The sequence below is a fragment of the Tauraco erythrolophus genome, chromosome 12, assembly GCF_009769465.1.
Source record: "Tauraco erythrolophus isolate bTauEry1 chromosome 12, bTauEry1.pri, whole genome shotgun sequence".
In the NCBI taxonomy this organism is placed as follows: Eukaryota; Metazoa; Chordata; class Aves; order Musophagiformes; family Musophagidae; genus Tauraco; species Tauraco erythrolophus.
Genome location: NC_141476.1, coordinates 3,154,235 through 3,171,416, shown reverse-complemented (window position 1 = coordinate 3,171,416; position 17,182 = coordinate 3,154,235). Strand labels below are relative to the sequence as shown.

The 17,182-nt window shown below is 40.1% G+C and overlaps 1 protein-coding gene across 1 annotated transcript in view; it reads left to right on the top strand.

Moving 5' to 3' along the window:
* The window catches only part of CNTN6 (contactin 6), an 88,868-nt gene that overhangs the window by 58,881 nt on the left and 12,805 nt on the right, over positions 1-17,182 (top strand). Inside the window, exons 10-14 of the mRNA XM_086619314.1 lie at positions 7,302-7,429; positions 12,626-12,801; positions 13,142-13,259; positions 14,139-14,297; positions 14,390-14,539. Of these exons, the coding sequence (XP_086475440.1) occupies positions 7,302-7,429; positions 12,626-12,801; positions 13,142-13,259; positions 14,139-14,297; positions 14,390-14,539 (731 nt within the window). The remainder of the gene's footprint in view (positions 1-7,301; positions 7,430-12,625; positions 12,802-13,141; positions 13,260-14,138; positions 14,298-14,389; positions 14,540-17,182) is intronic.

Here is a 17,182-nt window from a genome sequence, read left to right as displayed (position 1 = left end):
GCAAGAGCATCTCCAGTACTGTATATCTGTTATGTGTGTGTGTGTGTGTGCACATGAATCTGCTGTCCAGGGCTTCTGAGAGCAAATCAGTACCACACTGCGTACCTGGCATCAGTTACTTGTTTTATATACAGAATACTTTAAAGTTAACAGCAGGATTTATTGTACTTCTATTTTTGAAATATATTCTGACAAGCAGATAGGGAAGAAGATTCTTGTAAGTGAATTAAACTCCCACGCAGAGGGTAATTGAGGGCCTTATGTACTGTTTAAATTCTACATAAGTCCCATATTAAGGGTTTTGTTTTACATCTGGAGCGAATTTGGTTGTATGAATGACTGTGTCTGAACTCCTAATAATGTCTGAATCATAAAAATAACGATTAATGGTGAGATTACATTGAAGAGTAGTAGTGCGGACATACCATCCTGTGCTGAAAGAACTTTTCTCTGGTGTACCAGAGCTGTAAAGATTTCATAAAAACTGCAGAACTTGTCAGCAAGTAGAAAAAATCATAACATTTTCTTTGGCAATTCGGTTCATTTTTTACCTGAATTCTCGCCACAGAATTTCACAAATTCTGGTTCCTGATCCTCTCCTTCTCAGCGTACTACTTCATCACTATATTGGTTTCTGCTACGAATGCCCAGACTAATCAACATATGGCTACATGAGCGTGATGTTTCATTATGTCTTGTGCACAAGGTAGGCTAATAACCCAGAAATCCTTCTTTTTACCTGGACATGCTAAGGTATGGCTTTTGTCTCAGTCCAGGATTATACTGCATCTCTCCTCTCGTGACATCCTCTGTTTAGATGCAGATTTGGAACAGGACAGACCCGGGGAAGAGAAGAGCCATAAATGGGCCATACTTTGCAAACATGACACAAAACCAAGTTCTTTACATGGGAAAAGACCAGAAACATGCATGTTTGTGAAACACAGCAGACTGAGGATGAAGGGGCTCACAAGCACCTTAAAACAAGCACAAGGATTTGGAAAGCTGAAGGAACGTTTTGGAGGGTTGCTTGCTTGGTTTGTTTCATCACTAAACTAGTTGTGTGGTTGGCAGGTCTTTCTTTCCCGTACACATAGAGGTGCTGTTGCCCAGTATTCCCCAGCTGCAAGTTTTGAGACATATTACTACAATAGATTTAGACCCATTTCTACAGACATGGTATTTTTGACACTTTTTTTTTCAGTCATTGCATAAGAACATCTGCCTCACATCTAATACTCGAGTATGTTAAAGACAGGGCAAAACAACTTGTGCTATTTTATGTTAAAGGGAGTACCATCTCCTGAAAATACTGTATTCTGTCTGGAAGCTCTGTGGTGGAGCATAACTCAGTTCAGATGCCTGTATATATTTACATAAAATAAATATTTGTAGTCCCAAATTGCAGAGATCATATGCAAAAATGATGTTCCTTTTTAGCAACAGAGGGGAATTTTAGGAAGTAGCAAGGAACGGTGTTATAGTGTCACCACCTATCATGGCTAAGAGTATTCTTTTCTAAAATATTTTGATAAGATTATTCAGCTAGGTTGTGTAATGTTGTTTTGATCCAAATAGTAACGCGGAGTTTAATGGTGTTTATTTTACTTCCAGTTAATTGTCAGTCAACCCCGACGCTCATTTATGTCAGCATGCAGATAAGGAAAATCTTCTTTTAAGCGTAGTTTGTTAAATGGCAGTACTGTTAGCATACAAATTATGCTCAGAGCAGGATAAACAGGTACAAAGATCATTAACATATAATACAGACAGTCAGATCTCAGATGGGACTCAGCGGGACCTTTTCAAAAATACCAGAGCTGTCATCAGCAGGTACAACTCATTCGCTCAGTCAAACTTTACTCACATCCACATCTGCATAAATCACTAGTAATTCTGAGTCACTCGAGAGCTCTGCTCGTGTTTCTGCCCCTCACTGGCTTCCCCTCGCACTTTTTAATTCAGCCTCTCTCATGCTCCTCAATCTTTGTAAAATCAGAAAAGTCAGTTGTTGTCTCAATGTCTGCCAGCATACCTGGAGAGATTTATAAACAATATATCTTTTCACAGCCTGTGAAAGCAAGAGTGTTTTTGCTCTTGAGCAGTAAAGTGAGACTGAGAAGACACGGTTTCAAATAAGATTTCTCAGATAATAAAAATTACTTTGCCTCTGATTTCATCAGATCCAGCACACTCCCTTTTTATCTGCACAGCGCTATGATGATGACTTCAATAACGTTATGAGGTGTCAGACACTTGATGTTAGAGGCAGACAGGAGAAAAGAAGACTGAATCTTTACATGAAGTATCAGGGTTGCTTTATTTCGAAAGGAATTATTTTATGCCCTTGAAGAGACAGCTGCCCTACTGGCAGTGCTGAAATCTGCAGAAGTAGGCTTGATTCACCCCCAGTTTTACACCATTGCAGCTCAACCGACTTCGATGAGGATTTCAAAGACATTTGATGTATTGAATTAATGTAATTCACTTCCAGGAACTAAAATCGCGCCTCCTTCTAAAACAGATTGGCTGAACAACACAGCAGTGCACAAAAATTACCTCTGCTGCACTTTAAAATCTAATGAGTTGACACCTCTTTCTTTTCTCATCTTTTTTTTTTCTATCAGCCTCGTTAAATACATATTATTCTTTCCTGCTCTTAAGATCAAAGCAAATAGCCACCAACAATCTTTTGTTCACATGAGACAACACTTTCAGAGATGGTTTGTTTGGCCTGGTTAATTAAAAGCCCTACCTATCATCCCTGCTTGATTTCTCAAGGTCTTTACTTAAAAAGTATGTGTGACAATTTTAATGAGCTCTCACTTCTTCCCAGTCTCGTGTCTTCTGCAGAAAGGTTGCAAACTCTTGATTTTGAACATTACAAGGAGTTTTGACTCCAGCTGGTCTTGGGTAGGGTGTTTGTTTTCCCTTTCTGCCTATAATGCTCATCTCATACACTAATGGAGTCACTCAGAGAGGACAAGGACGTGGGTCAATCCAGTGGGACGAGTAGATTAAAAACAAACAAAAGGACGTCGCTTACACTATGGGGACAAACTTCTCACAAGTTGTGAGACTAAAGATTTGCAGAGGCTCCAAGGGCTTTGGACTCATTCCTGAAGACAGATTTCGGCTTATCTAGAAAGATATTGCCTCTACATCCAGACTCTGGGTGCTGGGAAGGGACTGTGGTACCCACTGCTGCATCCTTCCCCTGCCCTCGCCCTCTGCCACGGGCATCCCGCAGATGGGAACTTGGCCAGACGTGCCTCTGAACTGGGCTTTAAGAGCTCTTTTATGCTCCCGTGAGCCACATGAAGTGAGCTGCATCCAACACATCCGTCTTTTTGCAGGGTAAGTTCCTAGGCTTGTTACACGTGGAATGATATTTCTGGGTGTTTCTAATTAGCACTTGTGTGCAGGAACTTTTATGGATTTATACAACTGGATTTTCATCTCTTCTTTTCCTCATAGCAACTTTGCTTAATTGAGCTGTTTACCCAGAGGTAGCACCTGTGTTAATTCCGGCAGGAACACAGGCATCAGCACTAGTCTGATAAGTATTTAAGCATTTTGTATGTCAGAAATCTGGGTTTAGAGTTAGACTTATGTTTCAGCAATCCCTTGTTGCAACAGGGCTTTATGAACAGCTGTGTCCCGAGTAGCTCATTTTATTCCTCCTTCTCCTCCTTCTCTCGCTGGGGTACATTTACCAGATCTGCTTCAGATCTTTTGCTTTTCGTCCCTCGAGAGACACTCACTCTCTTATTGAGAAGTCCACTTTTCCTGGCAGACAAAATATTCTACTTGCATTTTATTCAACAAATTACACTTTTCTGTTGTGTGGCAGTACTTGGAATTACCTTCTCTTCTCATGCAAATGCTAAGAATTATTATCTCTAGCCTTCATGCAGTCTAAAATGTTGTGAAAAGTACCTTTCAGCAGGTGAGACAGGCGTTTCACACCTTCTTTTTCAATTATTTGTTAGAGCTCCATCCCGAGCCCATTAAAGGAAATATCCCCACTGCCTTCAGAACCACAGTTCCCTTATTTGAAAGACAAATGGAAGAGGATAAAGTGCAGCCCCTCTGGCCGCACCCACGGGGTAAAGTCGTGGCTTTGAGGAAGTTTATGGCAACTTTGTCGTTCGTGGCAACCGGGTCGGTATTGCACATTGTTTTTTGTTTTTTTTTTTCCTTCCATTTGAAATGCATGATCTTGATTTTCTGCTACTCTCTGCTTTCTCATCCCTCTCCTGACACAGACCTCACTACAGCTGGAAATCACTCACTTTTTTTTTGTTTTCTTTAATTCCCTTCCCCACTAACTAATTACTCTGAAGTCCTTTGTGCTTTTACATAAATTCTGCCCGAGTATCTTATTTACTGCTAGCTCCCTAATTGTCTTTAGGCAGCGTGACCTCTGTTTCAAACAACTCTGAGGCTTTTATTAGCTCAAGGTTTCTCTTCGCTAAGCCCCGTTTTGATCCATTCAAAGCACCACTCCATCCTCAGCCAGCCCCGTTGCTGAAGTGTTGTCTCAGTATTTCTTCAGATCAAATGTTACCTCCTCAGCTCTTGAGTCAGTGCAAACCCCTCTTTGTGGATAAACCAGGAGGCTGGGAATTATTCAGGTCTCAATTCCTAATGAAGAATACAGGGAAAAAAAACTGAGCTGGATATGACTAAACTTCAGTGAAAAAGCCCTAGCCAGAAATCCATAGAGAGAACGGGCATTCAAAGATTCTCCCCTTTATTATTCTACATTTTGACAGTTTTCCCTATGTATTTACTTACATTAGAATCTTTTGGGGACTGGGATTGTCTTTTTTTTTGCCTCATGCCCACTTCTGCATCCCAATTTGTACCTAGATTTTTTAGGTGCAACCGCAGTAAAAATAACAGAGCACCAATATTTGATGATGAGAAAGACACGACGGTGACTTGTTATAACTTATTATTCAGGTATCCAATTTATGAAAATTTGCTGATTCACACTTGAATCTCTTTTGATAGTTCCGTGAAGCCAACATATGTTAGCTAACCAGTCGACCGAATCAACTGTTTTATCGCCAGCAGTTTCTAATGAGGGTGTTTTCTTGTGGCTGCTGCAAACTGATGTGAAGAAATGCATCTTGATGCAAAGAAAATTGCAGAGGCAGAAGTGAAACGCTGGCAAATGTTTCTTCATATTGAAACCTGCCTTCAAAATGTTGCCATCAGGTGTGTCTCCACAGGGAGAGGCACCCACAGACTCTCGTTTTGATGCACAGTGCTGTGGTGCCAGCGGAAAGGCTCGGTTCTTTCTTGCTTATTCATCTTTCCTTCTCTGAAAAATGTCATTTAGTTGATACATCATTATATTGAAGACCATACTTTGTTGCTTCGTGTTTTGCTCCTCTCCAATTTAATACGGGTGTATGATGGATTATTAAATCCAAACTTATTTTCTCATCGTACTACAAATTGCATGCAAACAACTGCTGCGGTACCTGGTGATTATTGCCAAGGTAACCAAGATTTTTCATTCAAGCCTAAATCCCTTCCCCTCTCAGCTCCACACCCCAGCGAGAAAGTACTCGACACCACAGGGACCGCTCAGCTTTTCTCGTTCCTGAATCCAGCCCTGCTCGGGGGAAATCTTTCGGCAGGGTAAGGTCAGATAAGAGAGGGAGACATCAAACTGGGGGATGTAAGCCAGAAGAACGCCTGAAATCCAAGTTTAGGGTTTCTGCCTGTCAACTGAGAGGCTGGGAGCATGAAACGGGAGGCAGAACAAGGTCTAACGTGTGTTACATATATAGCTACAAGCATATAAATACCAGAGTGGAATGCAGCAAGACACTACGAATTTTTTTGTGTATTTAATGGCTATGATATTACTGCCAGCTTCAACTTCTGCTCTTGCTGTTGTTCGTTTCTCTTAATAATTCATTACGTCATCCAATCTTATGTTGTTAGTAATAAATATTAAACACCCAAGCTGTGATGCATGAATTAGATATTTTCTTTTTGTGAAAGGATCCTTGTATTAGATTTAAATGTCAATTAAATAAGGAATATAAAAAAGTTATGCGATGATTCGGTGAGCGTTGGGATGAATGATGCCTGATTTCCTGGGGGTTTGTGACTTGCAGCTGGATTTTGTCAGATGTAGGAAAGTGTGATGTTTGAGTGCAGCTCTTCCCTGGTTAGGTGCAGACTCTCTGATGACTACTAAGGATTGTGTTCATGCAGTGGCCTTACTGGCAAGAGAGGTTATACATAGAGACCCTGACCCTGTTTTCATGAATATTCCAAGAACTTCATGTCTTTCAGCCCACTATCCTTCTTCTAAACCCCCCTCAAAAAAAACAGTCAAGAGCTTCGACATCTAGCAGGTGCAACAGGTGGATGGAAGAACTGACACAAAATTAACAAAACATTACAGGATAATATTGTTTTCTATCCAAAAGTTTATTGTTAATAATAATTCAGTTTTCATTTTGAAATTCTCTACCTTTGATAGATATTTGTTCTGAATATTTGCAAAGAAAATCCCCAAACTCAGAAGTGCTGTCTTTGCATGTAAAAGCAAAAAGGTGCCAGGCACACAGTGAAAGCTTATCTAAGGAAAATGTATGCTGAACTCTGCACTGATTTACATCTTAAAGTATCTCATTGGCATGAAGAAGCATATGAACAAGCTTAGAAATTAATTTTGCCCATAAAACCCAGGAGTGGTCCTGAAATTACTACTAAATGCAATTTACCCAATACTCTGCAAAATGCTGTAAACAACATAGTGACTAACAAGGTGATTTGAGGGTCCTGTGAGACAGCGTTGTATTTGATTTGGCTCCTTGGCTTGTGAGATGGCATTTCAGCATCTCAGCTAGTCTGCTAATGTCTTTTAATAATCCTGACAAAATTGCACAGGCAGCTGGGCTCAGACACAACATTAGGATGGCATAGGAGCATCGGGATCTGAAAGAAAAGCCCCCCATGGTAAAATATAGTACAATGATGTAGCAAGTCGGGTCTTCCTTCTTTCTCTTGAGACTTCCAAGTTTTACTGCAAGAAAATGAGCTAGATAAGTTAATGGTTAACCCAAAAATGTCAATAAAACATTCCTAACATAGAAATCAATAATAAGCAGAGGGGAAAATTGGTTGATACATATTCAGCTTGCTGTCGAAGAGAAGTGTAATGGAAGCATTTAAATATTAAAAGTAGCCTTGCATTTCTATTACAGTTCCTCTGACAGAAGTCTTTTTTTCTTCTTCATTTTTGTTTGTTTGTTTATTTTTTCCCCCAGGATCATTGTACGAGAGGATGGCAGTCTCAGGCTCTGCAACATCACCAAATCAGATGCTGGGATCTACACTTGTATAGCAACAAATCAGTTCGGAGTTGCCAGAAATTCAGGGAACCTGATTGTGAAAGGTACTTCAGTATTTTCTTTTGTGCTTTATGAACATTAGAAATTGTGTGCTTTTTTTTTTTTTGTTGGGATGCCCAGGACTGTGCCAGTCAGTGCAGCAATTCAAAGCTGAAACTGAGCACTCTGCCTGCAGCAAAGGGAACCTCAGGACCAACACCAAACCAATGATCAATTTGTTGATCAGGGAGGTCCTCCAGGATACCCACATGAACACATAGTCACATTAATGACATTGACACTGCAGAGCTCTTTAGATGTCCCAGGTATGGACCGCACTGCTGTGGGCACTGGGCAGGCAGGATTTGAACAGATCCCGGGTTTGGAGGTCTGGTGTTCCCGTGCAGTGTGCTTGGATGAGTTTATTCAGCTCATTTACAATTTATTTTATCTGAGACTGCAGAAGAGACTTTAAAGCTGGGGTGCCAGAAAGAAATAAGATGTCCTGAAGTAAGCTGAAAATCAGCTGGCTTTATTTTCTGCAGCGTGGGGCAGATGTTGCCTATGCTGCATTCCTGCAGGTCCTGAAGCCACCCGCTCCGTCTCTGCATCCCAGCTGCTGTGTGCTGCCTTCATAAATAACTCCAGAACAAATCAGAGCCAGGCAAAAACTCTTCTTTGGCCCTTCACATGACTTTTGATTCTGAATATTAAAATGGCCATCCTCCACAGCCCTCCCTCAGTCTAATTGCTGCATTAATAATAAAACAAGGGATCTGTCAGGGTTCTTCTACACTTTGATTCTTGTTTGTTTTCCTGGATATTAATACTAAGATGCCTCATTGCACGGTCTTTTCAATACAGATGTTTTCTTATGCTAGTGTTCATATTTGTTGATTTTAAATAGCAACAAGTTAAGAAGTGAAACTTCTGAGGTTATAACAAGCATATTTATCAGTTCTGCAAAACAGCTAACAATAATAATGTCTGTGGTTACAAGAAGAGCACATTATTAAATGTAATTTGTAACTCTGACTTTTTTCTTAATATTCTTGTTTTCAGCGACTTCACAATGGTTACTGTAGCCTGCAGGCATGACCTCCCCCCTAACCTACTGCATCTGGCAAAAATCTTTTCCATACCCATGTTATGAAGGAGCAATTAGCATTGATGCAGTGCAACGTGTAATCTGAGACGATGCTACAGCACAGCTAGCAATGAATAAACCAAGAAGTTTAGGATTTAGGCAGCTCTGACTTCATCAAGGTTATATACCGTTTCACATAGCACATACATACATCCTAATGGAGCAATATGGGAAAGTCACATTAAAACATGAAAAAAATATTTTGTTTGGCATTTATGAAGTTTATTAAAACACCGAGTAGCAACACGGTATAAAAATGATCTTGTTTGCAGGGAACATTTGTTTTTGTTTCCCCTCTGGAGAAGTTTTGGCTGTTCAATTATAGGCCTCATTGCTTCAGCATTATTTTCAACTGAAATGTCAGAACTTGGAAAAGCATATCTAATGTGCAAATTAAGTTTATTGCTGCTCATTGAGTTGTTTATTCCTTGTGTGAGAAGTCTTTATTGTACCTCCAGCACTCACAACATCTTATCTATTTTCTCCTCTGGAATGGGATTTGCCATATAATGCATGTCTGCAGTTGCTAAGCAAGATAGATAGATAGTGTAGAACCAAGAGCTTTTAAGAAGCTTTTAAAAGTATTTGAGGTGGAAGTCTTAAAGACAACCCCATAAAAGAAGCAGAAAATATCGCACAAGTGCACCACTCTACATCAGTGGTATTGCTGGATGTGAACAGGCTAGAACGAGATACAAGAGGATGTTAATACCATAATAAATGGGGTTTTTTTTGCTTACACTGCTAAAAACCCACGTGTCGCATGCAAACCCAGTATAATTCACGAAAAGGTAGTTTTCAACATTTATTTGGTAGAAGCAAATAGGTTTGTGCCAATAAGAAAGTAGACTTCTTATAAAACTGACAGCATAGAGCTATTTGGATTTGCTGTGTTATAAGAAAAAACCTTTATGTTCTGATATTCCAAGATACCAGTTCACTAGAAGGTTCCACAGAATGCATTTTTTTTCAAAATATTTATCTTTTTCCCTGAGGAGGAATTCCATAGGCTTTAACAGATAAATGATGTCTGGAATTTTTATTCCTTCTAATAACATTCTATTACAGCATTACAGATGTCTTATCTCTGATCTCTTTGAATGTGTGATCAAATAATGACACAAGAAATTATGTGACAGACCTAATGAGACAACCCTAATATTATTGGAACCTTCTGACAAGAAAAAGTTTCAAAAAATTCCCAGTCAGTTTCATTACGCCCAGCTGGAGCTAATGGCCCCTTCCTGTACAACAGACAACTGATGAAGGCTTAAAGATTTTACAGAAAACAGGACATCATTTTCTTTTTGTATTCTATGGGTTTTAGAATGTAACTATTGAACCTGATTATAAATTCTGTGCAACCCTGTTTGTATCATTCTTGCTTAGTCTTACTTTGACCTTTCCATAGAAATAAATTGATTTTATTTATAGTATTTTACTTATTTATAGAATGCTGTAATTGTACACAGTGTATCTCAGAAGAGTCAAAATGCACCGATCCTTGTGACCAACCATCCAATACAGAGAAGCTGGAGTTACGAAATGAGGTGGCAATAAGTCTTGTGGCAGTAGAGGTGATGTGAGTCTTGCGAAGGGTAGATGTTTTAAAGAGAAATTTGAAGGACAGGGAGTACTTGACATATGGAAAACCCATTAGTGGTGCAAAGCTTTATTAAAGCCGAACAAACCAAAGCAGAAAAGATGAATTTCATCCTTGACATCCAAGTCAGCTTTAAGCAAGACAGATAAAATACCAGCAGCAGTTTATACCTGGAGGTCTAGTCGAGAGATCTGGGAAGCTGAGCCCTGTAACCACTGTTTACTCATATGCAGATATTGACCTTACCTATGGAAGGCTCAGGAAACATGCTGTTACCCATCTAGTTGACTGACAATGCAAACGAGCCTTCTTGGGGCCAGCCCTCTCCAGCCATGAGAGAATATCTGTGGAGACCTCTCTCCTGCAAAGCTGAAGACAGAGCAGACAAAACTCAACTGGAGTCTGGGAGAAAGCGTACCATTAACGTTCAGTGCAATGTAGAATTTCCACTTTGAGGTCGATCGTGGTGTTTTGGGAAAGACTTGGTTTCTTCGATGCCATATTTTGTTGGCTTTAAAAGCTCAGTGTAGAGACGCACACAGTTTATAGGCTTAAGGAGGAAGAGAGTCTCACAGGGTGGCTTTGAAGGAAGAGATGATGAGTTTGGAGGACCATCTGAGGCCAGCAGATCATGTCTCTCCACCTGCTAGCAACTTTCCAATTTTTAATGTATATCAGGGTATTATTTCTTTTTTTCTTCTTTTAATGTATACAACGTTATTGGAAGTAATGGAATTTTTCTCCTCAAAGTGTCATTCATGCAGTTCTGTTTCAACTGAGAGACTAAGATGTACAGGAGAAAAGCAAGGAAATAAAATTTTGTGGAGGTTCTCTGTAGTTCCCATTTACTTTTCAACACTATTCTACAAAAGTTACCTGTACTTCACAATGGAATTACTTCATCTGAGATTTATGGAGCCAAGTTCTTTGCCAGCGTCTGCTGAACTCAGTGGAGTTGTGCCAAGAAAGAATATGGCCCTTGAATCATCTGGAATTTATTGCATCTGACACACTGCTTCCAGGGAGAGGAAGAGATTTCTCTAACCTAATGATCGAGTATCTTCAAGACAGTCATCTGAGGCCTTCATGTTTCTGCAGTCCTTGACTTCAGACAAACTGCTGGAGCTGCCACAGAGGCAGTTTTACATGACCGTGAAGAGCAATCAGAGCACACAGAGAAATCTAAGAAAGTGTGTTCCAAGTCTGAGCTCTAACTCACGATGAGAACCTCTGACACTCCCTTAATGACGCCAGAAAAATACAACTGATTTGTTTGTAACGATAAAAATCAGACAAGTTTTCTTGTTTTTCCTTGGAAAACGTTACCCAATTCCTGCGGCAGGTATATCACTAAAACTAGTGACATCCAGTTTGGTTTTCAAAAGGTTGGCAGAAAATGAAATGTTCTACCTTGCTGCTACTTGACCACTGCCATAACAGCCACTCGTCCAGCACAGCTCAGTCGCTGGGAAGAAGCCCTTCAAGTTTCAGCTCATATTGCCTGTCTGTACCTACACATCAATCAGTTACTGCAACGATGGTGACAGTCTGAATGAAAACGTGTTTGAAAGTAAGGGTTGGATGCTCTATCAAGCATCAACCCTTTGGAACCAAGGCCTTGGTAACACCAAAATCCTGAATTTCCAAGTGCGTTTCTAACACAGGGTTACGCCAGAATGAGTGCTCAACTAATGCAGCTTATGCAAATTTTCTACCACCTCTCACATTATTTTCAGAATGCGTTAATATTGTTGAACAGATTCTGCTCCCATTTTTTTCGGGTGCCTCTAAATTCTCACCGTTTTCTAACACTTGCATGCACAAAAGCTTTATTCAAGGGAATTGCTTCAACAAAGTGGTTGTTACCTCTAATCCACCTGCCAGTCATATCAACAAAAGGGAAGCCATATGAACCTATTTCTTTCCTTTTCAGCGAGCTACTACGTCCCTTAATAAGTTTGGTCTCAGTGTAAAGGGTTAAAAAAGATGACATAGTTCTTCTGCCTGTGAAGACATCTTCTTCGAAGCTGTGACGTAAGCAGCGCTGTGCAGTAAGCTACCACCAACGTTACTGTAGATGAAGGATCTCAATGTGTAGAGCAATTCTGCTTTTGCTGCAGTTTCCTACAAGGAGAGATTTTCACATTTGAAGACCCGTGGACGTGGGCATATTTTTAACAGTCTTAATAATGAATTCTGGGCTTTTTGAGCTGAAACCATATCTATTGACTACGGGCTTTGCAAAGTAGCATATGACTAATTTAGCATGTTGCCTCGGACATCTGCTGGCTCTGAGGCACACAGCGTGCTCGTTGCATTGATGCTGTGAAAGGAATAGGCTGCACACAGGTAAGAGTGTTCCAAAATCATCACCATATTAGAGATAATTTTCTTTATTATGGAACATTTGGGCCAATTTTAAATCATTTCACAAATGGTACAAAACTCATTCAAGATCTACTATTTTTGTAAGCATGTTAATAAAACAGAATTTTTTTTTTGTCTCCACAGAAAGGACTGTAATTACTGTTCCACCTTCTAATATGGATGTAACAGTTGGAGAAAGCATAGTGCTCCCATGCCAGGTGTCCCACGACCCCTCCGTTGATGTGATGTTCACATGGTCATTCAATGGCGAAACGATTGATTTTAGTAGAGGAATACATCATTTTGAAAGAATTGGAAGAGTAAGTTTTTTAAACTCCTTAGTGCTTAATGAAACTATTTGCCACAGTCTTTAGGCGACACAAATATTTATCATAATTCTTCCGGCGCTATTTATATGCATGGCAAATCACTGTTTCCTTACAAAGGCTGCAGCTATTTATTTTTCTTTCTTAAATTTCATAAAGGTGCTTGAGTTATTTGTGAAGCCATAATAAAAATGTCCACATGAAAGAAACTGATGATAGCTATGAATATTTTAATTTCAAAGCTGAATTTTTTATTAATATCGAGCAATTTATAAAAATGTCCAGTATGGAAAGTATGTTGTCTGTGATTAGTTTACTTTCTTTTTATCTCCAGGAATCTGTTGGGGATTTGATGATAAGAAATATTCAGCTCCATCATTCTGGGAAATATGTGTGCATGGTACAAACAACTCTAGACAGTCAATATGCAGCAGTAGATATAATTGTGAGAGGTACGTCTGTTAAAGCTAGACACATATATCTTCTGGAGGAATTAGAAATTCTTAACATCAGCTGTTGTTTAAATGGTTCCTAGGATATCAATTCAATATTTCAATAGTGAAATGTTATCTGTGTTGGACACTTGGCCCCAAAATTGCTTTGAGATTCTGGCCAGCATGATCCTAGTGTGCAGCTAACCCGGGGAGATCTGTGCAATTCTGCCACGGCCTCTTTGGAAGGTCAGCTTTTCTGGCCACACAGGTCAATGTGGCAGGGTATAGAGAAGCCATCTACTTCCAGCAAACTGCTGTCACTTGCACCTTGCTGAGTATCTCTGGGTCACTGTACAGGCTGGAAAAAACCCCACAAAAGTCCTGGTTCCTGTCCACTATTTGGAGATAACATGAAAAATTATTTTCTGTGGCCAACTAACTAATCTTTTTACTGCTGGCAGCAAGATAAATGCTGCGATGGGAGCAGACCCTCTAAACCCTAGCAGAAATCAGAAATCTGTGCAATGCACCATCTTGCGTTTTTTCTAAACCCCAGTTTTGATTAAATTCAACAGGAATTCTGAAAATGTTGGATAGTTCAACAAAAGACACATTGGATAACTTTCTTTGTAAGACAAAAAAAAAAAAAATCATTCCCTTGTTTCTAGTTTTCGTATTAGTAATGTAACGACATTCATTTTCCTGACTCAAAACCCCTCATTAATTAGAAAAATGTAATACAGGCACGAAGCCATCATTTAGAGATTGTGCTGTTTTTATGAAACTGCAGCTTCATGAATAATTCCACTGACTTGAGAAAGTAAGAGTTACCCGACCCAAACCAGAAATGAATCTTCTCTTCCTAATACCTTCGTCTTAAAATGCTAATCATATTAGGCCCCCCAGGTCCTCCAGAAGATGTTGAAGTTGAACATATTTCTAGCACTACTGCTGTGTTGTCCTGGAAGTCGGGCATCGATAATAATAGTCCAGTCCAGATCTACAGTGTTCAGATGAGAACTCCTTTCTCAGTTGGATGGCAGGCGGTTTCAACAGGTGAGCAATTTGAGAGTTGCCTTGGAATTTTTGCGTGTGCTATTAATTACTCCAAAAATACATTGTCATTGAAATGTTCGTTTTGCCTTTAGTTCCCGAAGTCATTAATGGTAGGACTCACAAGGCAACAGCGGTTGGCTTAAGCCCTTGGGTTGAGTATGAGTTTCGTGTGGTTGCCAGCAACAGTGTTGGAATTGGGGAGCCAAGCAGACCATCAGCTTTACTGAAAACTAAAGCAGCAGGTAAGTCCCCAGTTTCCACCTGTTTTTTCCACACAGACATGTTGCCAGCTCCCAAGTAGGAGAATCTCGCTACACCAGAGCTACTCACTCCTGCAGGGTTACTTACACATCTGTCTGGCATTTTAGTCTGTGGCTTCATGACAGCAGACCTGCAGTGCTGGTGCAAGGGGTGTTTGGATGTGGTTGAGGTATTGCAGGTTTTGCTTTCTGGTTTGGAAATCACTTAGGCCAGCAACAAAGGCTGGAGCTGGTCCACGATTCCTCCCTTTGGTACGTCCCTAAATTTATCTAATCGCCATGCCTGAACACAAGCTTTCATTCAAGCAATTGGGGAGCAACGTTTGTTTTCTTCCAATTTTAACTGCATTTATACCCTGCTCAGGGACCTGCGTAGAAGAGCTCTGGCATAGCCAAGCACAAGCATGCGTGTTTGATATCTGAACATCAGTGGGGAGAGGATATTACCTTTAACAGGAGGAAATAAATTACAGCATCCAAAGCCTCACGAAACTAATAGCTTCCACTGACTCCAGGACAGGATCCTCACTATCTGCCTGTCTAACCTTTACACAGTTATCTGCTGGGACTTGGAACCTTATAGGAAGAAGACTCATTCTTGGATGACCGACACTGTCAGTCCTTTGACCTACTCAGTTTGGTACAATTTATTTGAAGCACAAACCTTTGATTTGTTTTATGTTTCTCCCAGCCCCCTCTCTCCCACCTATAAAATCAGCATTTATAGGATGGAAAGCAGTAAAATGGAAGCAGCTTTTACAATCCACTTTCTATTCTCTGTTTATCTCGTTTGCCAAGCTCTGAAGTTTGGCAAGCTGCGTTTCAAGATAGAACTCAAAATACAGTATAGTACATTACACAGCTGAAAATACATATATCCTTAGAAGGGTGATCCATTTGTTTCTCAGAATACTTACAATATTTGTCCCAAGGCAGAATTACTTCAAAATGTGTTAAATCACTTGATTTAAATTTAATATGTTCTTTTTCCTACTGTTGAAGCAAAAACTTATACTGGGTACTAATGCCAGAAAAAACTATTTGATCACTAGAACACCAATTTTGGTAGATTTTGTCAGCTTTGCAGGTGCAGAGAGACATGAAATGAATGTTATCAGCTGTCAGCACTGCCTGGCCAGTGTGGTGGAAAAGCATATTGCAGGCTGCTCCCAAGCAAAGGGAAGAGCCTGAGGGCCTCCACCTTGGAAAGATGCTCTCATCCTGCCTGGGCTTAGGTGTCTGGAGGATGCATGCCCAAGTGTTCCATGACCTCTTCCTCCAGCAGGAGGACCACAGGAAGCTTTCACCTGTAAGGAGTAAGGGATAACGGGAAAAGTGAAGGCTAAAGAAAAGCTGGAGACAGGAAGAGGCCAGATTTTTTAAATTTCCCAGCAGAGTATCCCAGATATATTTTCTCCAGTACATGATTGATCATGAAGTCAAAATTAGTCTTGAGAAGGTCTTTCTTGCTGTTGCTACCTTGGGGCTTTGTAAAGTGTGATATTCAAAACCACCTATACAGTCAGTAAAAGCTTTCATCTTTTAAAGCTTTTCTTTATTAGAGGGATTCACAAGGCTAGGGCTGGAAAGAGAAAGAGACAGTAAAATTAATATTATTTATCATGGCAATAGTGCAAGGAACATTATTTCCTTACAGTGTAGCCCCTTCTGAAGCTGAACAAAAGGAATAGGAAGACTCAGTTCAGGTTTAGTTGTTTAACCTCTTCACTGCTGTAAATCATTCTGTCTCAAAACATCACTGTGCAGTGGGAGGATGGACAGATTACCTTTAAATTTTTTATCAGAATGAAAAACTGAAGAGAGTGTGACAGTGTGGACAGCAGAAGACTGACCATGAAAGGGTGAAATTGAACTTCACTGCTACAATAGCGATTTTACCAGCCGAAATATTGAGCATTAGTAGATTTGTGGATGCAAATGAGCCACTGTTCATTTCATTAAAATGGAGATGAGAATTAATTGAGCCTCTGTTGGTGCACTCAGCTGTAAATTTTCATCTGCTTCTCAACTATGACCCAGTTGAGGTTCTGCTGAGCAGTAGTACAAATTTTTTCCCCATGCAAACATAGTAAGTACTGAACACATTTAACACATGAACTAATTGAGCATCAACTGGTTCAGGAAACAGTGAAACAGTAGGCTCGAAAGCCTATTTTGTCATTTTTTTTTCCTTTAATGCTGCTCTTTTCAGTCTTAGGTTATTTGCCTCTGATGTGCACAGAGACATTGATTGTGAGTGACAGAATCGAATACCTATGCTAAACTCTTCGAAAGAGCCTGGTCTGTTTGCACTTGCACTCACTTTTATGACTGCACAACAAAATTATCGTGAAATTTCTACATTTCTAGAGAGGATTAAACCAGATACAGATTTATATGTGGACTTGAACCTAGAAGTGACAGTGGGTTCACATAAATTTCTGCGAACTTAAAGGGCTATTGCCCTTATTGTCTCTACTGCAGCTGGGCTAACGCTGGGTGGAAGACATGGGGAAAGGCAGGAAGATGTAGCAAAACTAGCCAAAATCTGTGAAAAAGCTTCTGAGATATAACTATCCCATCTATTTATGACCCTGTCTTCATCCGTGTCTCAACAAATCCAAC